The sequence below is a fragment of the Carcharodon carcharias genome, chromosome 13 (assembly GCF_017639515.1).
Source record: "Carcharodon carcharias isolate sCarCar2 chromosome 13, sCarCar2.pri, whole genome shotgun sequence".
NCBI lineage: Eukaryota > Metazoa > Chordata > Chondrichthyes > Lamniformes > Lamnidae > Carcharodon > Carcharodon carcharias.
This window is the reverse complement of record NC_054479.1, coordinates 122,202,664-122,225,776: the sequence shown is the minus strand read 5'-3', so window position 1 is coordinate 122,225,776 and position 23,113 is coordinate 122,202,664. Positions and strand designations below refer to the sequence as shown.

General features: G+C 46.5%; 3 protein-coding genes across 4 annotated transcripts in view; all 3 read right to left on the bottom strand.

Moving 5' to 3' along the window:
* Positions 1–425: 425 nt before the first annotated feature.
* LOC121286347 (protein ATP6V1FNB-like) lies at positions 426–2,957 on the bottom strand. Its single transcript, XM_041203433.1, has one exon. It carries the CDS (start codon positions 2,719–2,721, stop codon positions 2,218–2,220), a length of 504 nt encoding a protein of 167 aa, XP_041059367.1. The 5' UTR covers positions 2,722–2,957; the 3' UTR covers positions 426–2,217.
* Positions 2,958–6,686: 3,729 nt separating this feature from the next.
* atp6v1f (ATPase H+ transporting V1 subunit F) lies at positions 6,687–9,008 on the bottom strand. Its single transcript, XM_041203370.1, has 2 exons — positions 8,808–9,008; positions 6,687–7,670 (listed from the first exon to the last, which is right to left on the bottom strand). Exons 1-2 carry the CDS (start codon positions 8,963–8,965, stop codon positions 7,469–7,471), a joined length of 360 nt encoding a protein of 119 aa, XP_041059304.1. The 5' UTR covers positions 8,966–9,008; the 3' UTR covers positions 6,687–7,468.
* Positions 9,009–9,772: 764 nt separating this feature from the next.
* flncb (filamin C, gamma b (actin binding protein 280)) overlaps positions 9,773–23,113 on the bottom strand; it is a 75,669-nt gene continuing 62,328 nt past the window's right edge. For both annotated transcript variants that reach the window (XM_041203368.1, XM_041203369.1), the window contains 13 exons: positions 22,312–22,473; positions 21,922–22,125; positions 21,002–21,154; positions 20,481–20,603; positions 19,278–19,517; positions 18,118–18,387; positions 17,768–17,905; positions 16,375–16,490; positions 15,690–15,822; positions 12,671–12,847; positions 11,768–11,986; positions 11,106–11,309; positions 9,773–10,935 (listed from right to left, as the gene is read on the bottom strand). In XM_041203368.1, coding sequence (XP_041059302.1) covers positions 10,748–10,935; positions 11,106–11,309; positions 11,768–11,986; positions 12,671–12,847; positions 15,690–15,822; positions 16,375–16,490; positions 17,768–17,905; positions 18,118–18,387; positions 19,278–19,517; positions 20,481–20,603; positions 21,002–21,154; positions 21,922–22,125; positions 22,312–22,473 — 2,327 coding nt within the window. In that variant the 3' untranslated portion in view covers positions 9,773–10,747. The remainder of the gene's footprint in view (positions 10,936–11,105; positions 11,310–11,767; positions 11,987–12,670; positions 12,848–15,689; positions 15,823–16,374; positions 16,491–17,767; positions 17,906–18,117; positions 18,388–19,277; positions 19,518–20,480; positions 20,604–21,001; positions 21,155–21,921; positions 22,126–22,311; positions 22,474–23,113) is intronic.

Sequence of the window (23,113 nt, the reverse complement as noted above, 5' to 3'; positions counted from 1 at the left end):
GCATATTGTCTTATATGATAATCTGTAGCCTAATTCTTAGTATATTTTCTATTCAGCATGCACCAGCAACCTTCAACCATCATATAATCACAGCTGCAACTGCAGATTCACTACAACTTTCATTTATATAGTGCAATTAACAGTAAAACATCCCAAGGCGGTTAACAAGAGCAATATCATTAAGAACATCTGACATTTTTTTTACACTGATCCATAAAAAGTAGAAAAGATGAGTAAATCCTTGATCAACGAGGTAAAGATTTAGGAGCATTTTAAAAGAAACAAGAAAGATAAAGAGGTGGAGAGACCCCGGGGTGGTGGGGGGGGTTGGTATTCCACAGCTTAGGGCCAGGGCAATTGAAAGCACAGCTTGGTGGAGCGATTAAAATCAGAGATGTGCAGGGGGCCAGAGCTGAGGACCGCAGAGATCTCAAAAGCTTAGAGGGCTGGAGAAGGTTAAACTGGCAGGACAGGATGAGGCCATGAAAGGATTTGAAAACCATGAGGGTTTTAAAAATGTAGGTGTTGTGGGACATGGGGCAGGTGACAGTCAGCAAGCACAGGGTGATGGGTGAATGAGATTTGGAGTGAGTTACCATATGGGTAACAGTTTCGAGTGAACAGAAGTTTATAACAGAAGGTGAAAGATGGAAGCCCAGCCAGGTGAACATTGGAACAATCATATTCTGAAACATGTTTCAGCTCCAAGGCCTTGCTTTGTAAACTGGTCATTCATAAACACACTAATTATTGCTAGGCTAATCGTCAACTTTCCCTCTCTGTCTCTCCCAGACATGTATCAACACACAGAAATGGAACTCTCCGTATGGCCCCTCAGAGAATGTGCTGTCTCTGTATAGCCCCTCAGAAACTGTGACACATCCTCATTACAGTCCTCAGAGAACACAATGCTCCCATCTGTACAGGCCCCAAAGGAGAAACCAGAGCTGTATGCATTTCTCTCAAAGTTTTATTAGAATGACTCTGTTTACCTCAGAATCTATTAAAGATAGGGTGGTGGTCTGAGTTACTGAGTGAGTCCTACCATCTCTTGGAGCAGCAACAATGCAGCCTGAGGGTCCTGGCCTGAGCTATGATCAGAAATCAGAAAGTTCAGTCTTCAAAACTGCACCGTGAGACATCCTGATTCCTTGGCCAACTCCCAACTAATCCAAAATATCATTTGGTGCTTGTCTGCCAAAGATACCATTTCTTCGGTAGAAAGCAGTTTCCACCATTGCCGATCGCCCAAAAGAAGGCTTCTTGCACTCAACATTATCCTCTGTCAGGAGAGAAGCACAGCAATTGGTTGAACTACTCTTGATTTTCCCACCAGATGGTCAGTCCTTCCTGACATGGCTCATTGTACACTTGGGTTAAGGTGGATGAGCACTCATCTGAGTACAGTGACCCAGAGCAGACACAAGGCAAAGCTCTGCTCACTCTGCATTTTCCAAGCCTAGAATATAAAATAGGTTTGGAAAAATATTGCAAAGCTTCTCAATGGAACACCAATTTGAAGGGAATTGTGAGTGTCACAGTAACACTGAAACTCTGAGATTGGGTCATGTTAATGAGGTTAAAAATGAGAGGCAACTTACTCTGCATCTAACCCTGTCCTGGGAATGTTTGATGGGACAGTGGAGGAGTTTTACTCTGTATCTAACCTGTGTTGTACTTGTCCTGGGAGTGCTTGATGGGACAATGTAGAGAGAGATTTACTCTATATACTATTCAGTCCCAATATATGAGATAACATTGAGCTAAACCTATTATTAACTGAAATTTTATAAAAATAAATTGAACTGAAGAACTTTGAAAGTAGTCTGATCGTATTGAGCCCAAATGCCAAATAATCCTTGAACTCAGCCTGATTATAAAGAATCACGATTGAGCAAGCATTTCTACTGAAGGTCTGCTTTGCCATCCAGAGAAAGAGAGCATCAGTGTCCAGAATGGATTTGAGCCCAGATGTGAACCAGGTCTGCTGGACAGTGTTTGACACAAGGTCCAACGAGAAAGTGAAAGGTCAACCTCTAACCATGTACTAATCCAGTTCCTTGGGTCAATGAGCTCAGTGGCCCCTCCTGATGTTACTGACCCCTGCCCAGTAACATTGGCCCCAACTCCCTGCCCAGTAAGACTGAAACCCCCCCCCAACAACTAACACAGATCCCTGCCCTGAGCAGCAACACTGGCTCTTGCCCAACACAGACCTCACCCCACTCCCAGTAACACTGACCCGAAAACCCTAAGCAGCAACACCATCAGCCCTAACCTTGTTTGGGTAAGTCTCTCACCTAATTTCCAGCCATAATCCCAGGAAGTGGTGAGGGCATGCTCATATTTCTCACTGGGGCCTTTTTTTGTCCGGGCCTTTAGGTATTGGTATCTGCCTTTCTCCTCTTTAGAGAATCCGTCGTACAGCAGGGCGCGCACCTCAGGGGTGACTGGCCTCATGTCACTCAGAGAGGCTGTCGCAACTTTCTTTCCAGCTTTTGGCTTTTCTGCTTCTCCTTCCTCCACTGAGGTCTTCTTTTCCTGCTCTGTTGGTGCCTTCTTCTGGAGATCTACGTGTGGTAGTGTGAGTGCCCTCTTGTGCTCTGTCCCTTTTGCTGAGGACTTATGGAGATTATCTCGGAAACGCTTCAGCCAACACAGTCTCAGCAGATCCTCTTTGGTGATGTTTTCTTTCGAGAAATCTTGCTTCTCACTGTCCATGTTGAGTTTTTCCTCCACGGTCGTGTGTCTTCAGTTGTCCTTGTCCATGAGTTTTTGAAATGAGGACACATACAGGGTGAACACAGCAGACAGGGCTCTCTCCACATACTGACTGGGTGTCCATCTGGTATCTAAGCAATCAGTGTTACATTTACAAATGTAATGAGAGACAGGAAGTGACATGGATAATGAGACTGACATGGGGCAACAGGAGAGACTGGGCTGAGCCTCTTTCCTGTAGAAAAGAGATGATCGAGGGGGTGACCCCATAGAGGTCTTTAAAGTTACGAAGACCTTTGATAGGCTAGATGTTGAAAAGATGTTTCCACTTGAACTGGAGTCCAAAATTAGGGGCCTTAATTAGATGATAACTACTAATAAATCTAAGAGAATTCAGGAGAAACTTTATGGAGAGTGGAGATCGCTAACACAAGGAGTAATCGAGGCAAGTAGCTATTAACGGGAAGCTAGATAAAAACATGAGGGAGAAAGGAAAAGAAGGATCTGTTGATAGGGTTAAATGAAGAAGGGTGGGAGGAGGCTTGTGTGGAGCCAGTATGGACCTGTTAGGCCAAATGGCCTATTTCTTTGCAGTAGACTTGATGTAACTTGATATGTGATGTGAAAGCTGGTCACTAAGTGCCAGCAACACTCACACCCTGAAAATTAATACATGATAAAGGAAAATTCTCTCCCTTGATTATTATTAGAACACATAACTCCTTGGAATGGCCTGTACTGGGAGTGTGGAGGAATCTTCCACAAAGAGGCCTTAGGAGTGAGAAGAGGCCTATTCTGCTCTGCCGTGTATGGAAGGATAAGGATATGTTTGACATTCCCACTTTTGTTCCTGAGTGAAAGTAACCAGTACATTGTAATGTTCCGCTGCTTTCCTTCGAAAAAGAACATTAGTGAACCAGTTGGGTTTTTTTGGCACTCAACAGTTTTATTGTAACTTTGAGGTTAATTAACTGAATAAATTTCTAACATCCCTGAGAATGCGTCCCGTTCTTTGTCATTGTCCTTTTGTTCAGTTTTTGGTTGAGTAATATACGGAGACATCTTACCTTTAAACATGCAGAGATCAGAAGAATCACAGAATTTCTCATCTCAGTAAAAATCCACCAGGATTATTAATCAAAATCAGCTTCTAATTTCATTTAATGAGAGCCCCACTGATTTTCTCAACACTACAGTGAAATCGGGATGAGCAAACTCAGATGACACGAAATTCTGGTTAAGTCAGTCATTAATAATTCCTGCTGTCAGAATAGCAAATTGCAGGGATCAGTGCTTGGGCCCCAGCTATTCACAATTTTTTTGATGATTTGGATGAGGGAACCAAATGTAATATTTCCAAGTTTTCTGACAATACAAAACTTGGTAGGAATGTGAGTGGTGAGGAGGATGTTAAGAGGCTTCAAGGCAATTTACCTAAGTTGTGAGTGGGCAAATAGATAGCAGATGCAGTATAACGTGGATAAGTGTGAAGTTATCTACTTTGGTAGGAAAAACAGAATGGCAGAGTATTACTTAAATAATGATAAATTGGGAAATGTTGATGTACAAAGGGACCTGGGTGTCCTTGTACACCACTGAAAGCAAGCTTTCAGATGCAAGCAGTTAAGAAGGCAAATGGTGCGTTGGCCTTCGTTGCGAGAGGACTTGAGTATAGGAGTAAGGCTGTCTTACTGCAGCTATACAGGGCCTTGGTGAGGCCACACCTGGAGTATTGTGTGCAACTTTGGTCTCCTCATCTAAAGGCTATACCTACCATAGAGGGAGTGCAGCGAAGGTACACCAGACTGATTCCTGGGATTGAGATTGAGATTGTGCCAACTAGGTCTGTATTCACTGGAGGTTAGAAGAATGAGAGGGGATCTCATTGAAATGTGTAAAATTCTGACAGGGCTGGACAGACTGGATGCAGGGATGATGTTTCCTCTGGCTGGGGGGTCTAGAACAGGGGGTCACAGTCTCAGGATATGGGGTAGGCCATTTAGGACTGAGATGAGGAGAGACGTTTTCCACTCAGAGGGTGGTGAACCTATGGAATTCTCTACCACAGAGGGCTGTGGAGGTCAAGTCACTGAATATATTTAGGAAGGAAATAGATAAGATTTCTGGACTCTAAAGGAATTAAGGGGTATGAGGAAAGCGCGTGAGTATGGTGTTGAGATAGAGGATCAGCCATGATCATATTGAATGGCGGAGCAGGCTGGAAGGGCTGAAAAACCTACTCAAGGGCAATTAGAGATGGGCAATAAATGCTGGCCTGACCAGCGACACCCACATCCCATGAACAATTTTTTTAAAATCCTCAGCATTAAAGGATTGAGTTCCTAAACTGGCCCTTAGCTAACTGATCTTGGGATAAGGTGATGCCCAGTGATTGGATGTCTAATTAGTTACAAAAGTTCTATAGGTGAGATGTACATAGCCTACAGCTTCAGCCCCATTTCCTCACTCAGTTACAATTCCTGGAATAACAGTTTAAGAATAAACAACAGCCCCTCTTCTTTCCTATGCTGGGACCTGGAACTTAGGAAAAGGTTATTCTTCCGGATTGTGAAGCAGACATTTAGGAAAATGACTGACACAATAAGGAATTTGGAGCATCCTCAAACTAACATTCAAACCAGATGTGCAGTGTGGGATGTCTTGTGGTGTAGTGGACAGCATTACTGCCTCTGAGCCAGAAGCTCCAAACTTAAGTCGCCCTTGAGGACTTGATGTTGATGGCCAAGGACGGTGTGTTCCTAACGTGGCCAAACAGGTTGAGTATCAGATTGTGAATCCTGTCAGCATACACCAGCGGCAGTTGGTAAGAGCACAAGAGATTCCTGGTCAGCTATGTGATGGAAAGAAAATTGGAGCCACTACTCTCCACAGCTCCAGGCTGCAAAATATATGTAGCCATAGCAACTTGGAATTCCCTGGGACCAGTTGGTTGGATAGCTGGTGTTGATTGGTTTGGTGCCAGCAGCACAGGGTGATCTCTGTTCCAGCTGAGGTGGATTCAGGACCTGCCTCCTTGTCCCATGTGCGATGAAGGTCGTGGCATTGTTGGTCAGACCTGCCTTCAGGCAGAGAACTGAAGTGCGGTTCTGATGTGTGGCGCATAGAAAGAGCCCACACGTAGGCATGGACCCTTCACACAGGTACACCTGAATTTGAAACCCGAGCTACTCCCAGGTTCCCACCAACCTGTGTCAATATAGCCTCTATCCTGGATTCCCTATTTGATAAAGACAAAATTAAGCAGCCCAGCCCCTGAGTCTCATTGCAGCATTACTCACGCACTAGATTAGTGCACCAAGGGAAAAGATAGATTGAACTAGGGCAGAGTGTATGAAACTACAAACTGCATTTATATAGCACCTTTATTGTCCCAAGGCAGTTCACGGGAGTTTTAGAAACTTGACACTGAGCCACATTGAGATGTTAGGAGGTAAGCAAAAGTATGATCACAGGTTTAAAGTAACATTTTAAAGGAGAGACATGGTGAGGTTTAGGGAGAGAATTCCAGAGCTGAAGGCATTCCCAATGTGGAGCACTGAAAATCAAGGATGCACAAGAGTCAAGTTGGAGGAGTGCAGCAATAGCAGGCTGCAGTAGGTTGGAGATAGGGGAGGAACAAGGTCACAGAGGGGATTTGAACACAAGGACAAGAATTTAAAAGAAAACGTGTGTTGCCAGACCAGGGGACAACGTAGGTCAGCAGCAAGAGGGGTGATGGATGAATGGGATCCAGTGCAAATTAGGATATGGAGAGCTGTGTTTCAGATGAAATGAAGTTTAGAGGGTGGGAGATGGAAGGCCACCTTGGAGAATACTAGAGTATTCAACTAAAAAGTCCCATTTTAGAAGGGGTGGGGGAAGAGGGAGTCAGACACACGACAGTAAAAATTACTTAATGGCTCAAGTGGAGAAGGATTCAGTGCAAAAATCAAAAGCCAGCAGCATGAGAGAACCTACAGTGTTTATTGATTGATGTACAGATTAAGGACAAGCAACAACATAAATACACATTCTTCAAAGAGCACAACTTGATAGGACCGGATAAGAACTGCATTCAGCATCTGTTAACCAGCACAAACCAGGAGCTTCCTGAGCACACGGTGAAAGTTCAGTAATCAACCATTCTGTTTTTTAGTGGTATGCACATTAAATAGGTAACATAATCGACAGCACTCACTTCTTGATCATCCTCACAGTCCAGATATCAGAGCTTCCTGCATGAACAGTTCCAATAACTTGCCACTTTAATGTGAATATTTGAAATAGCTCCCCAACCCCTCACTCCGATAGCTTGGGCAGAAAGCAACCCCAAACATCAATAATCTAACAGGAATAAATCAAAGATCAGCACAGGATAGATCTGCACCAAGGCAGGTATAGCAGAGTTAGATACAGAGCAAAGCTCCCTCTATACTGTCCCATCAAACACTCCCAGCACATTAGATACAGAGTAAACATCACAGTACTGAAGTTCAGATCCTACGATGGGTGGTGTTTCCATTCTCCTGGATAAGTTTCAAGGGAAAACACATCAAGCACTGGGCTGGGACAGTCCATTGCCAGTAGGTGTGGAGAAGATATTCTGTGGAGTGTGGTGGATTAGATGGCAGCCCCCAGAGGAATCAGCACTCCGCACAACATGCAACAAGACAACACAAAGGGATGGTCCGGATGATGGCAGGAGCAGGTAGCTCTGTGCCACAGAACCAGCACTGGGCAAGTCCAACTATCGGAAGTCATCAGTGCTAAACATTCCTTTGGCACGGCGCAGGATGGAGTCCTTGGATGCATCATAAGGGTGTTCTTTGGATGGGATTTCCAGCACAGCAGGAATGGAGAGAGTGTGGGCATCAATGACATGACGGATCATTTCTGCAATGTACTGATTGATCAGGATGATCCCAATGTCATCACGACTCAAGAAACTCCTGTAGAGAAAAGAAAACAGGAAAGTTTACTCCAACAATTCAAACACAACCTGGCAGAAACAGGCGACGAAGGTTGTCCACTCACCCTCCCATCACCAGAGGGAATCAGATACATTTTGCTGAACCCACTGGCTCACAGTGCAGATGTTGAATCCTCCACCAATCCCACCCCATTCTGCATGCTGGGCAGCCTGAGCACAGCACCTTCAGATACTGAGGGACTCCGACTCTAAGCAGGCACAGGCAAGAGGACAACTACAGGAATCAGCAAAACCCACAGCTACTAAACATCGCATTATTGCTGATCGCTGCTAGAAACAGGACAAGAACATTTGGAGGGAGAGGTGGGGTGCTTGGAGGTCAGGGAAATGGGACCAGGCTATCCTTATTGGGGAAGGGAGAGAGCCAGGACACCCAGAAAGGGAAAGAGGATCCAAATCAAATGAGGGCTGGGCCAATCTAGTATCAGGAGCAGCTGACCCCGCATCAAATACTAGTACGGACAGCCCTAAGTCACAGGGGGAATTCACTTCCTCAAAGGGTGACTGAACCCTGCCCTACACTACCCTTGCGATCTATCAGCTCCTGCAGACTGACAGGTTTCCCAACGGTATCTACAGCCTGCACGGTTCAAAAGCCAGGTGCTGCTGCACAGGCCCAGTCTGGGTCCCTTGTTGCATTCACAGGCTCAGGGTTGATGGGAAGATGAGGAAGTTGCAAGGACACAGCCCAGTGCAGCGCCCCGGGTCGCCAGCAGTAACCAGCTCAAACCTGCAGCTCCCAGTGCCACACCATCTGGATCAGACTGAACCTTCCAGCGCCAAACCACAGCTAAGTCTCCAGATTCGGGGCATCCCAAACCGTTGCTTCGACAATGCCAGAGGACGGTGCAGCTAACCTGTGCACAGCAAGCTCCCACAAACAGCAATGTGCTGATGACAAGATAATCCGTTTTGGTGATATTGATAAAGGAATAAACATTGACCAGGACACCGGGGATAACTCCCCTGCCCTGAACTCGCAGGTCCACCTGAGGGCTGACGGGCCTCGTTTAACGCCTCCCTCCCCTCCCCTCCTAGGCCTGACGCTGATCCCCGGCCTCGAGTTCCGCTCTCCCTCCCGCGCGGCCGCTCTCACTTGAAAGTCTCCTCGATCTCGGTCACGCTTGTCTCCTTCTCCACCACCAGGAAGTTGGGCCGTCGGTTCTTGTTCAGCTCGCCGATGCCACCGAGCAGGAAGCCGGTGCAGGTGTCCTCATCGCCAAGCACAGCAATCAGCTTCCCTCGCATCGCCATCCTGGTGTCTGAATTCCCGTTTCCTCTGACCCCGGCCTTATATACCCCGACCGGCAGAGCCGTGCGCCTGCGCACTGCTGCTCTTCCCACCAATGCCCCGCAGTGACACCACGCATTCGAGCAGCACCTCAAGGACTAGGTATGCGCACCCGGGCATTGCGCAAGAGTTGGGTATGCGCTAAATAGAATGCCAATGGGCATGCGCTCTCATGGCCCGACGCACCTGCCAGCCAAGGTGTGAAGTACAGCCCACCTGACATGTGAGGAAGGCGGGATGAAGTAGTCCCTCTCCCACCGTGGCGCCTGATCGCTAATTGCTAGGGCCAGAGCTGACATGTACAGGCGTCCAGGCCTACATTAAAAGTGAGCAAACCCGTGAAAGAAATTAGCAGTCATTGGTGACAATAGAGTTCTTTTCATTTCCTTTTAAGTTTATTAAATATATTGGAGTTTGTCAGTATAGAAAGCTGCATATAGTTCCTCATGGAAGACTGAGGATCTTTAGGGGGTTGGCCCAGAGGATAACATTGAAAGATTGTGGGTTAGATTTAAAAAGAACTGGAATGGACTGCTGATACTCAGTAACCTCAGGACCAAGTTGGTGAGAATTGAGTGATGCAAGTGCCGAAGGATGTTTTCATCCCCAACCCTGAAACTGTCGATGGGACATTTCTCAATCCTAAAGCTTTCTGGATTCCTAATCTTGTTCCAGCTTACTGTCAATACAAAGATGGAGCATCCTAGTGTCACAGTTACCTCAATGTGAAGAAATACACAATAAGAAGGAGGCAAAGAATTGACAGCGAGTTAGCAGGTATATTTTATTGTTCTGCAGTTTCTTATCAGACATAGGTTAAATGTACCAAACACATAGGCATAACACTTTCATACAGTTCTCTAGAAATGGACAGCATAACAACTTCAAACACTGCCACCCACATCCAAGGGCACACCCACAGGTCACCATCACACGGTCTAGCTTGTTTTCATGAGCACCACAGTCCAACAACCAATCATCTTTCTCTGAACTGTGTCAGTGCAGGTCAAGAGATCAGTATCAGGTCAGGGTCATGCTGAAGAGTGAGGGAACCATCGAGTGACCATCAAGTGAAGAGGGACAGAGGAAGGGGAGGACTGAGTGTTGATTAAAATAACCTGTGTTGATGGATTCTTTAGGGGGAACCCCTTTACGAACACCCAGGTCCTGAGGCAAATCCCATAGCTCCATGCAGTGCTACATGACTGGCCCAGGGTGGAGACACCACCTGATAGCTCACCCCACCCCAGCATCACCACAATGGCCCATTGGACTGGGGAGCAGACAATGACCTTTGAAACAAAATCCTGAACAGGTTCTGACAGCTGAGTCTCCTGTCACAGGAGCTGAAAGTTAACTTACAGGTGAAGTGCTCATACTCTGCCCACGAGGAGTTACAGTAGGTCAGCCTATGGCTGGAGCACCACGGGTGGGGGTGCAGAGACAGACACTGTGCCCAAAACTGACTCCTTCAACACCCTCCAAAAAAAACATACAAAAATATTTCAACAGCTTTGAGTTACTAGGGAAACTCTTACAAAAAAGAGAAGGAATTGCTAATCGTTACAGCAAATTCAGGCAGTTTTCAAATCTGTTTGGTGTGCAGCTTTTCCCCCCGCCCCCACAGAGATACCCAACACCCACCCCCATCAGCAGGCTGTACTTTGGTTTTTAAGTTAAATTGTGAATTTGAGAATTTGGATCCTCCGAGATGTGCGCGAAGACTCCATTGGTTGATCAGCTGCTCAGGGGACAGTGGCATGGAAAGGGCTGCCAGGCACGCTCTCATCTCCCCACTTCACGATCAGTATGTAGTCGCCCTTCTCCTTCACCGTGTATGTGACATTATAAACCCTGTTCCCCTCATGTTTCACATACACCTCCTCACAGGGAGTCTTCGGACCATGAACTCCCACCATCAACATGTTGGTTCCTGGAATGAATGAGATTGAGTTACTTCTGGGTCACTGCTCAGGGCCACAGGGTGACCATCTCACCGCACAAATGACTCTTCTCCCCACCTTGTGGGGTTCGAGGCCTGGTTCTGCTGTGTGATCCCCACCGCTCTGATGTCCCAGCTCCCCAGTGAACCCTGACACCTACCTGCTTTGCTGCAGTCCACGGTGAAGTTGTTCTTCTGCCCAATGAAAGCCTTGGCCAGGCCAGGCCCTCGAGCTACCACCTTACTGGCATCAGATGCAAACTTGGGCATTGCTCCAAACCGGCCAACCGAGGCTGACTTGGTGACTGTTTCAACCAGAACAGTGGACGTCTCATGTAAACTATGACCTCCCGAAAGGCGGACACCTGGAACAGGAAACAGGCAACTTGGGAGCTAGTCTGGTATACATCTCCCCTGCCCTTAGCACAGACCCTGGCACCCATTTCTCCTCAGAGCACAGCCCTTCCTGCAGCCCTGGAACCCCAGCTCCCCTCCAGTACTGAACCCAGCTCTCCTGGGGCCTGGGCCCCAGCTCCACCTGAAAGCACAGGCCTCAGCCCCAGGTCCTGAGATTTCCTTCAAACATGTAATAGAGTAAGGATCAAGCCCTGGACTTTAATCCAGAGATAATCTATGGAGCCTGTACCCCAGTAAGAGCCAGTGTCCCTGAAACCCATGCCCCAGGCGGCCATTGCTTGAGGACCCTGTGCCACAGCAAAACAGGAGCCCGTGGAACCTATACCCCAGCAAATGCAGGTGCCCATGCCCCATGGAGCCCATGCAACCCATGCCCAGAGAGTAGCCATAACGCAGCCCTGCTCACCTGTGACCTTGGCCTTAAATGGACTCCCAACGATATGCTGAGGTCCACCGTATTTGATGGAGATCAGGTAGTTTCCAGGGGCCATTGGCGTGTACGTGACCTTATAACCCTCAGGACAGTCCTGGCAATCCATCTTCACTTTGGAAGGGCCATCGATGGTGACAGAAAGAGCACCAGCCCCAGCATCACACGTATTGACAATAAACTCAGAGGGGACCCCTAGACAGAGAGAACAAAGGGTATTACTATAGAAATTCACTGCCTGTCAAAGTAATACACCCAGCAATCACAGCTGAACCCAATGAACACACACTCAGAGCTTGCTATTAAATACCCAAACCCCCTGATCCGCCAATTAAACATCTGATCCCCTCCTGCAGGTATCTGTTGTTCTATATATAAAACCTTTCCACCCCCAAACCTCTCAATTAGATTATAAACTGTAACTCTTTCGAGTACAAACACGTTTCCATCTGTTCCTATTCAGATGAAATTACATTGTTTCATAATTTGCCATGGTGAGATTTGAACTCTTGATTTATTTCTATAAGGATAGAATTGAAAAACAAAGGAGTTATATCAACCTTGTAACTCTTTCGAGTACAAACCCGTTTCCATCTGTTTCAGATGAAGTTACATTGTTTCATAGTTTGCCATTATGAGATTTGAACTCTTGATCTTGGGGTTACAAACCCAGTACCATAACCACTTGGCTATTTAGGCCAAGCCTATTATAACCTGTAAGTCACTCCTGGCTATCTGTTATTTAACTATAAACCCCTGTCACACCTGTTGATTTGATTCCAGACTGTAGCTTGTTGTTAAGTATCCGCTGTTTTATATATTACAGTCGGCATTATCTGAAGAATATGCTATATGTTAGATATCGTCAAGGAATTGTACCTGTGACTCCTCCTTCCAACCCTGGGCCATAGGCAGAGACTAGGCCAGGATCCCCAGTTTGTCCTGGCTCTCCCACACGGATCCTAAAGGGGCTGCCTGGGATGTGGCTGGAATTGAACTTGACATCTATTGAGTGGACACCATTTTCACGTGGAATGAAGCGGATTGCGAAGTTATCTGTGAATAGAAAAATGTATTTCATGATAAAAGCAATGAAAATAGAAAATGCTCAGCAGGTTTGGCATTATCTGTGGAGAGAGAAACAGAGTTAATGTTTAAGGTTGACAGCCTTTTGCTTATAATGGAAAGTCATTAAACTAAGACATTACTTCTCTCCTCAGATGCTGCCTGACCTGCTAAGTGTTCCCAGCATTTTCTGCAAAGTATTCTGAGTTATGGTGATTTTCTGAGCATGTCGAGCCCAGCCCTTGCACTGTAAAACAGCATGGAATGTTCTGGATTCTGCAAACAGCCGACCTCACCCCATATCTTCTCTTGAACTGAAGTTCTCTAGATTTGTTCCCTAACCATCTTTGAGGTCTTTGGACGGCTCTCAGCCTCCAGCAATGGAGTCTCTGTCTCTGCAGTCCACCCAGCCAAGCTGACTCACTATCCCTTACCATGTGCTTTACCCCCTCAACACCTGCCCCTTCACTTCCTCTCTCCTCACCATCCAAGTGCCCAAACACTCCTTTCAAGTGAAGCAGCATTTCACTTGCACTTCCCTCAACTTAGTCTACTGCATTCGTTGCTCCCAATGCGGTTTCCTCTACATTGGAGAGACCAAACGCAGACTGGGTGACCGCTTTGCAGAACACCTTCAGTCTGTCCGCAAGCATTATCCAGATCTCCCTGTCGCCTGCCATTTCAACACTCCACCCTGCTCTCATGCCCACTTGTCCGTCCTTGGCTTGCCGCATTGTTCCAGTGAAGCTCAACGCAAATTGGAGGAACAGCACCTCATCTTCCGACTAGGCACTTTACAGCCTTCTGGACTGAATACTGAGTTCAACAATTTTAGATCATGAACTCTCTCCTCCATCCCCACCCCCTTTCCGTTTCTTCCCCCTCCTTTTTGTTTTCCCAATAATTTATATAGATTTTTCTTTTCCCACCTATTTCCATTATTCTTAAATGTATTTCCACCCATTGTTTATCTCTACCTTTTAGCCCTTTTAGTATTCCTTCACCCCACCCCCACTAGAGCTATCTGTACCTTGTCTGTCCTGCTTTCTGCTCTTAATTAGCACATTCCTTTAGATAATATCACCACCTTCAACACCTTTTGTCTGTGACATCTTTTGGTTATCGCCACCTATTACTGGTTGCTTGTCCCAACAACTCCCCCCCACCTCCCTTAAACCAGCTTATATTTCACCCCTTTCCTATTTTTACTTAGTTCTGTTGAAGGGTCATGAGGACTCGAAACGTCAACTGTGCTCTTCTCTGCCGATGCTGCCAGACCTGCTGAGTTTTTCCAGGTATTTCTGTTTTTGTTTTGGATTTCCAGCATTCGCAGTTTTTTGCTTTTAACCCCCTAATATTTTCCCCAGAATAGGAGGGGCAGAGCATAAAACAATCCCCCACTCTCTAGACAGGGCTTCTTTTTCCATGCTAGCCCTGGGCTAAAGTGCACCGTTCCTCTGACGGCTCCTCTCAGAGGCAGGAGCAAGATTGGAATTCCAGTCAGAGTAATAACTAAGTGCAGTCCAGACAGAACACAAGAAACTGGAAGTAACAAACATGTCCTAAAACAGCAGCAACTGTGGAAACTCATCAGAAAGAAAAACCTTTCACATGTGAGATGCTTGCTCACCTCCCAGCTATAAACAAGGCTGCATGAAGAGGCTTAAGGTTGAAGATGATGCCAGGAAGGTGTCCTGCTTACTCCTAATACCTGTTAAAAAATCAGACCCAGTCTACTCCCACTCTCTTCAATAATTCTCACTCCTACTCTTCCTAGGTATTTCACTTGTTATCTTAAGCCATATGAAGTGGTTGAGTATTTCCAGCATTGTCAAACCCTCCATTCCTCTCCAAGTTATTCTGATCAGCCATTAGAGACTTAACAGATCCTCCCATCGCCATTTGGTGGCACTGTGGATGCAGGGAATCAGAAATAAATGACAAGGTCAGAGACAGCGAGAGAGAGAAAAAGAAAGACACACAGGCACATAGAGAGAGACACAGGCAGAGAGAGAGAAGGAGGGAGAGAGAGAGAGAGAGAGTGGGGACACAAAGACAGGCAGCGAGATACAAAAAGGGAGGAAGATTAATCGAAATCACCACAACAACTAGAGCAAACACTGAAAAACAGGCTTCAGAAAGATTGGAGGAGACAGCCTTGAAGGGGTTAAGCGGCCTCGTTCTGTCCTTCGAGAAGTTTCTGAGAGTTATTGGAGGCTGCTGGGGCCTGGATCTCATGTTACAGCTTAAGCCCCAGGCAGCTGCTGTGTGAGTGCACACAGCACATGGTGTGGCAGTGAGCAGTTATTCTGGGTCAGGTCAATGACACCCCACAGCTAAGTCTTCCACATCCATCTAGACCGGCTCCCACCTCCCTGTCCCATTCACATAACATGTCTGTTCTGCTCCAAAGTTCCCTCCCACCAGCACCATTCTTGCGGGAGATTGGAGTTCAGACAACTTTTCTCTAATCTGCTTATTCCCTTGTTCCCTCCGTGACTTTCCACATGGGAATTCCACACTCTGAATTTACACGTCAGTGCCTTTTGGAACCTCACCCTGAATCAGACAGAATCAAATACTGGCTGTTCATTACAGCTAACCTAGATTAACTACACATGGCTGGGCACAGGACAAAGGGGTGTCTGATTACAATAGAGAGAGAGGGAGAGGGAGAGAGAGAAAGAAAGGAGAGAGAGCGTGGGAGAAGATAGAGATGGTTGGGGGAGAAGAGAGAGGGGAGAGAAAGAGCAAGAAAGAGAGAGCTAGAAAGAGAGAGCAAAAGCAAGAGCACAGGAGTCACCCCAACACTTTTTATACCCTGGTCACTCACCAGCGTCCACCTCTGACACATAACATTCCTCCACCGACCCAGATGGGGTCCGAACCTTCGCATCAATCACCCCTCTTGCTCCATTCAGCCGAACTGCAAACGAGGCCTGTTGGTTGACCTGTAATCCCGACTCCTAGGCACAGATTAACAGACAAAATCTGAGAAAGCTCTCCATATCTACTGCCCAAAGGGTTAGCAGTCAGCAGCTCAAATTAGAAACAGGTCAAAGCTCCCTCTACACTGTCCTATTAAACACTCCCAGGCCATGGATTAGATACAGGGGCAAATCCCTCTATTACCATTTCCAACATTAAATCATCCTGTGCCCGCACAGATCAAAAGGTTCTCAGGTTGTGTCTCAGGAATATTATTGATTGTTTTGTGCTGAGCAGAATCTGCTGGCATTGAATTTCTGTAGAACCGGTGGCCAATGCAGAGCCAGGACAGGCCGGGACTCAAGAAACAGAGTAATCAGGGACACCACCACATCCCTTCACAGTTCCTCAGCTTTCAACCTGCTTTCAGCTGCTGGCTCCCGATTCCAGAAACCTCTCACCACACTCTTCAGTCCCACTCTGACAAGTTCTCATCTCCACCAGCTGCTCTTCACCCTACTACATATGCCACTCCTCCTGCCCCCTCCTCCACTTTCAGCCACAGGGGCACAGTCCACCTTGGCCCTCACCTGGAGACTGGTTACTGTGAGTCTACGGGCAGCATCTGAGGGCGAGGCAATTGGAACAACAAATGGAGAGTCAGGGATGTGTTCGTCATTGAACTTGATGGAGACCTCATAGTCACCTGGAAAAGAAAAGAGGAACTCGATTCAGATCAGTGAGCTGTAGGGGAGAAGGAGGGGTCAATTTCTGGACTTTCCCCATCCACTCCCTTGTAGTATTCCCAACCTCTGCTCTCCCTCCATCCTTTGGGCTTAGGTACCCTGCCAGAATGGCTAAGGATCAGGGAATTACTACAACCAACATGCATGGATTCACTCATTTCTCAGTGCACAATGGCAGGTGTATATGAAACCAGACATATCACAGAGCACCCTGAACACAGTGAAAATATATCTACTTCATAGCTAGGGACAGTGCACATCTGGCATGTGTTGGATACAGATAAGAGTAAAGCACCCACACTTTCATATGTTTCTAATGTTTGATATAGGAACAGAAGTGGGCCATTCAGCCCTTCGAGCCTGCTCTGCTGCTTGATAAAACCATGGCTGATCAGTCTGTATTTTGAATTCCACATTCCCATCTACTTCCGTCAACCTTTGATTCCCTTGCCTAACAAAAATCGATCTACCCCTGCCTTAAAAATATTCAATGACCCCACCTCCATCACCTTCTGAGGCAGAGAGTTTCAAAGTTGCACAACCCTCAGGAAAAATTTCTCCTCATTTCTGTCCCAAAGGGTGACCCCTAATTTTAAAACAGTGCCCCCTAGTTCTGGACTCACTCACAAGAGGAAACATCCTTTCCACACTCCCAGGGCAGCTAGAGAACAGGTTAAATACAGAGTAAAGCTCCTTTTACACTGTCCCGTCAAACACTCCCAGGGCAGGTACAGCACGGATTAGATATGGAGTAAAGCTCACTGCACAATATAATGGAACATGCAGGGATTTCCCAGGATTCTTACAGTGAGTTGATTGAAAAATTAACTTAAAGTGTACAGTCAGTCATCGTATTTAATTGTTATATTGAATCTCATACGGAACTATATTTTAATCGTGTTGCGATACATTTTTTGTGAAAGGGACTGAAGTGTGACTTGGTCAATGAAGGTCCAAACCACAATTCCCCACTAAGTGTTTTTTTCACTACAAAGGTTTGGAAAGGGATCAAATTGTAAAATGCTAAATTGCAGCAGAAATCTAGCAGAGTGCTCAAACAGGCAATCTGCCGGTTGGGAATGAAATGATAACACCTTCACAGAATTCCAGAGGCCTCATAGAGGGCAGAGAGAACAATAGCGCGTCAAACTGAGACAAAATAGCTGAGTACCAAGACCTACAAAAGATATATAGGGTTACCCAAACTCCCAGATGATTCAGTGTCTGATTTACTGACCGGGTTCTTGTACAATGTAGGAAACGCCACATGATCCATCCTTACGATCCTCAAATGAGATTTCTGCTTTGCTTGGGCCTTCCACAGCAATGGAGAGGCCACCGGCTCCAGCCTCACGGGTCCAGATACTGAACTCAGCTGAAGGGAGAGAGAGAGAGAGGGAGAGAGGGAGAATTAAAGCAGAGAACTGAAGGGACATGTTCTGACCCATCCACACCTTACCCTGCCCACCAATTAAACCTCATTCTGGAGACTGGCCCCTCACCCATCCGAACCTCCCCAGAAACTGGTACCCTGCCCCACCCCAGATTGCACTCTTTGAAACATGCAAGTAACCATTGGAAACTCACCTGCCACTGCAGCGACTCCCCGCTCCAAACCAGGACCCCCAGCACGGACCTTGTGAGACCCTCCCTCACCCAGTGGGCCGACCGTGAACTGGAAGGGGCTGCCAGGGACGTGTTGGCCTCGATACTTGACGTTGACAGTGTGTGAACCCATCTCCTGTGGTATGAAGCGCACACTGTATGTGCTGTCATCTCCTTCGATAATCTCAGCTTCATTCATCTTCCCAGATGGGCTGGTGACCTGTGCTGTCATCTCCTGGGCCCCAACTTCCACTGCCAAGCAATAACAGTACACAATTACAAATTAATCATGTAGCAAAACCTCTTCCTTAAATGCTGAATCATTCCCTTCCCTTTAAACATCAGGCACCCCTTCCTTTTAAAATACTTTTCCACTCCTTCCCTGAAGCTCATGAAAGGAGGGCAGATTATTGACCTGGATTGCAGATTCGCTGAGCAGCAGGCAACACAAAACATGGATAATGGGCAGGTACTCTAATTGGCAGGATGTGGTGTCCCACTGAGACCTGTGTTGAAGCATCAACTACTCACTGTATCAAAGTCTTTAATACAGAGCCAACTTTATCCAATACTGCTGAAGACACAAAGATTGGTGTCATTGTAAGCAAAATAGTTAGAAGCATAATCTATTAATATTTCTTTGTAAATGTAAGTGAATGGACAAAACTGTGGCAAATGGATTTCAATATAAGCAAGTGAGAGGTCATCCACTAAGGATAGACTAGGTTACTTTCTACATGGTGAAAAGCTGCAAACAGTGAAGGTCCAAAGAGACCTAGGTCTATGTATATGGATGATTGAAATGTCACAATCAGATACAGAAAATCATCAAAGTCTTATGATCAAGGGGGTGATTTGATTGGTTTTCAAGCTTATCAAAGGGAACAGACGGTAGGTCGGTAGAGAGAAAATCTTTGCTCATTGGGGAACAAAAAGGACACAGACACACAATGCTGGGTCAATTGTAAAATTTAGGTCACCGGCTCCAGCCTCACAGGTTCAGATTTTTGTTAACCAAAAGGCAAATATATGGAGTCACAGCTTAGCCAAAACCTGATTGAATGGAAGAGCAAGCTCAAACAGCAACCCCCCCACCCCTCACCCTTTTAAATACTGGCCCACTGTCTGTTGGTCTGACCCACCTTCGGCCCGTGGGATGTTGCTGAAGGAGCCCAGGCTGTCACGGCCCAGGAACTCGCCAAACACATTGTGGAAAGGATCTCCTCCGACCTGTGTGGACTCCTCTACTCGGACTTCTCTTTTGGTCTCTCCACCCCGGGTTTTGCTGATCTCTGTCCGCTCAGTGCGTGTGTAGGTGTGGCTACTACGCGTAAAGGTCTGAGTCAAACGCTCCTGTGCAGACACCATCTGGAACCAATTTCCTGAGGAAGGGAAAAGAGAACAGAAACGATCAGCTTTCGAAGCCTCCTCACAAAAACAGGGCCATCCTATCCCATCCAGGATTTATACTTTAATCTAGTATAAACACATCATTGCATCTCCCAACCCAACTCCCTGAAATCTTCTTTGATTCATCGATCTTAATCTCAATTCCCCAATAATTCATCACTATCCGCAGCTGATAATACTGGACACTGCGGTCAGTGATGTGACTCTCCAAATGTGGAATGCTGATCCAACCCTCCAATCTGAGTCACTCAATATAGGGAAAGCTGCTATGAAAACTATCCTGTTCTAGGTTCATGGACCACTCTGAGCAGCTGGAGGAATTATTTGCATTCAAGGGAAAGCTAGCTAAAGCACCATGGAGGAAGGAAGGAATTAAAAGGTTCTGTTGATAGTATGAGAAGAAGAAAGTGGGAGGGGAGGCTTGTGCAGAGCATGAATGCCAGTACAGTGCTGTTGGACCAAATGGTCTGTTTCTGTGTGGTGCACTTGGTGCAAGAATGCAACGTCACTGTCACCAAAGCAGGGTGATTCTCACAAATTCCAACAACCAGGAGAACTGAATTATGAAAGTCTTTTTCCCTGCAGCATTCCATGGACCAGTCCCAGCCCTATCCATTTCCTGACCCAAGACTTCCTATGACAATCCAGTATAGGCAGTTGGGAAATCACCCACTGGTCAGGGACAATGAGATATCAAACACAACTCCCAAAATAGATCTTTAGATATGGCCCTCAAAAATCAGCCAAACTGCAGAGCTTCCTCCTGTCACTCAGCCCTGAATCTCAATGAGGGTTCACTACCACGTACAAAGTCATGAACACCTGCAAGAACAGTGTCCAGTTACACAAGTGAAAAACACGGGAGAGGATGGAAAATGATCAGAACAGAAAAAGTCAGTTTATTCCCCTTCCAGAATAAACTCCCCCTGACATACCTGGAATCTTCAAGTTGAGGTCACAGGTGCTGCCCACGGTTGCAATGGAAGGAGCCTGGCGTCGCCTGGTGATGCTCTCCTTAATTCTTCCTTCGCCTGTTACCTTCACCGTAAAAGGACTTCCTACAACACAACAACAGGATCACAGAGTGACTCTCAGGGTCATACACTGAGTCACATACTGAGTTGCTAGGTCAGAGCAACTCACTGTGTGGAGCTCCTCCTACAATCTACATGCTGTTAAAACAGAAACTCAAGTTTCCTAAAGACTGCGCCATCACCTCCCCCAAGTTTTCAACGTTGGTATTACTTTGAACTGGGATCTTTATCCCTATATCCCTATAAGTGCCCCTTACTGTGACCCTGGGCTCTGTACCCAATGTCTTACATTGTGATCTACAGTCCTGACCCTTGGCCCTTCCTCTGCTGTGACCCTCGGGCCTGACCCATGGATTCCATGCACTGTGTTTGGCTGCTGGTCTGTCATTAAGTGACCGAGGCTCGGTTTACCACTCCCTTACCTGGCACATGATGGTCAGCAAATTTAATGTTGATGATGTAGTTGCCTGGTTCAGTTGGACAGTAGGTCACTTTGCATGTTCCATCCTCCTGATCCTCACAATTAATGTCAACTTTGCTGGGACCCTCAATAGACAGACCGAGTCCTCCATAACCTGGGAGAAAAAGGAAGAATTTGAGGATTGTTAGTGTTTGGAATTCTCTTTCCCAGCAAGCAGTGCAGGGTGGGTCATTGGATATATTCAGGGCTGAGTTAGTCAGATTTCTGACTGACAAGGGAGTCAAGAGTCATGGGAGGCAGGCAGGAAAATGGAGTTAAGGTACAGTCAGATCAGCCATGATCTTACCAAATGGCAGAAAAGGCTTGTGGGGCTGAATGGCCTACTCCTGCTTCTATTTCTTATACAAAGAAAGCTGATTACAGGCCGAAAGGACTGCCACCCCCAATAAACTCAACCCCTCACAATAGCTTGGTAAATTTACAATCCTTTTCCCATTTGATTATTTAACTTGAACACAGACTGTTCATATCTGTACAGATCCCATTACCCAGTCAGCAATAAGACTGGTGATTGATCTAAAAATTGAACCACATTGTATTATCTGAGCAAATCTTGCCACTAAAGACCATTCAATGGACAATTTTCCTGCACTGAATACCAGGGTCTGTGGCACTGACCCCCTGCCCCTCATCCCACCAAGTCTACATGGAGCTAGGAACTGTCAACTCATTCTTTCTTCTATATTTACTGCCCAGTCTCGAGAGGCTAAATAAATAACCTTAGTGATAGGCAAACTGAGGAATACAATCACAATCACTGCCGCCATTCAGATTATCGAATGTAGGTCTCAATGGTCAGTCGTGGGTCCGTATTGACGCTGTCCAATGCAATCGCTTTACCAAATCGACAAAGGGCCTTACCTGCACCCCTCGTATCCACAATGAATTCTGACACCTCGAACGTTCGACCCTCCACCAGGCCCTTCCCAGAAACCTTCACTTTGCTGGCGTCACCAATCTCGGAGGCACCCACCATGATCTTGAAAGGGCTGTTTGTAACGTGCCGGCTGTTTTTCTTCACACTCACCACATGCTCCCCTACCTCCTTTGGGGTGAATGAAATACCTGTTGAAATGGAGAAAAAAATCCAGAGTTGAATCATTGAGCAATGGCTGATTGTTCTCATTACTTCACAGGTTCTGTGTCACAGCATCTTATCAAACAAGACCATCTCAATATCCAGACACTAACCGTGCCTACCCCTCGGTCAGTCCCGAGCCAACATGCCCACCTGTCTGGTCTGGATCTTACCAATATGCCTGTTGGGCAGTCTCTTCAGCAGGCAGGGCTCCTCATTGCCTGATGGAGCTTTTATGCTGGCATTGAGTAGATTGAGGTCAGTCTCTGTAATCTTCAGTGAGACTTCAGTTGATGTGCCAACATTGAGTTGCGATGTTCTCATCGAGTCATCACCTGCACAGAGTAGTTTCATCAGCAGGATACAATTCACAAAGACACACGCAGTTCCTGACAAATGATCCCAATTCCAATATTTGCAATTAACTCTCCTCCCACCAACTGCTCCTGCCTGGCCATTGTTCTGGCTGAAGGGCAAGTCGTGGCGGTGTAATTGACCAAGATGACACCATATCTTATTCCAATACCATTCACCTAATATTTTGAAATTCAGCAACGGAGTCACTTCCTCCTTATCCTTAGATGGAGGCCGATTGTGGGGATGCACCAAGCACCTTGGCTGAGATCAGTGAGATCAAGTGTAAATGAAATGCTTGCACCAGGGTTTTGTTTTCACCCATCACACGCTCTCTCTGCCTGCCCGATGCATGAAGCCACCTGGCACCCTCCAAAAATGGCCCAAGTAACCTTCCCATCAGATAGCCACAAGACTATGTCATTATTATTGATGGGAGGGCAGGGGGAAAGGGGATAGATTATTCCCTATTTCCTGCACCCACTCCCCAAAACTGAACCCTCCTTTGTGGATCTAACAATTGGCTTCATGTTCTGATCAGTGGCATAGCTCCAAAAAGACTAAAACAAGGCTATAATACTTTGAACATAGCCACGGATGGCCAACCAGAGTTAGATTTTC

Excerpts from the sequence above, each read along its gene's own strand:
- LOC121286347 (XM_041203433.1), bottom strand. The coding sequence starts at position 2,721 with ATGGACAGTGAGAAGCAAGATTTCTCGAAAGAAAACATCACCAAAGAG.
- atp6v1f (XM_041203370.1), bottom strand. The coding sequence starts at position 8,965 with ATGGCGATGCGAGGGAAGCTGATTGCTGTGCTTGGCGATGAGGACACC. Across the intron at positions 7,671-8,807 it reads GAGATCGAGGAGACTTTCAA|GAGTTTCTTGAGTCGTGATG; the intron begins GTGAGAGCGGCC and ends TTTTCTCTACAG.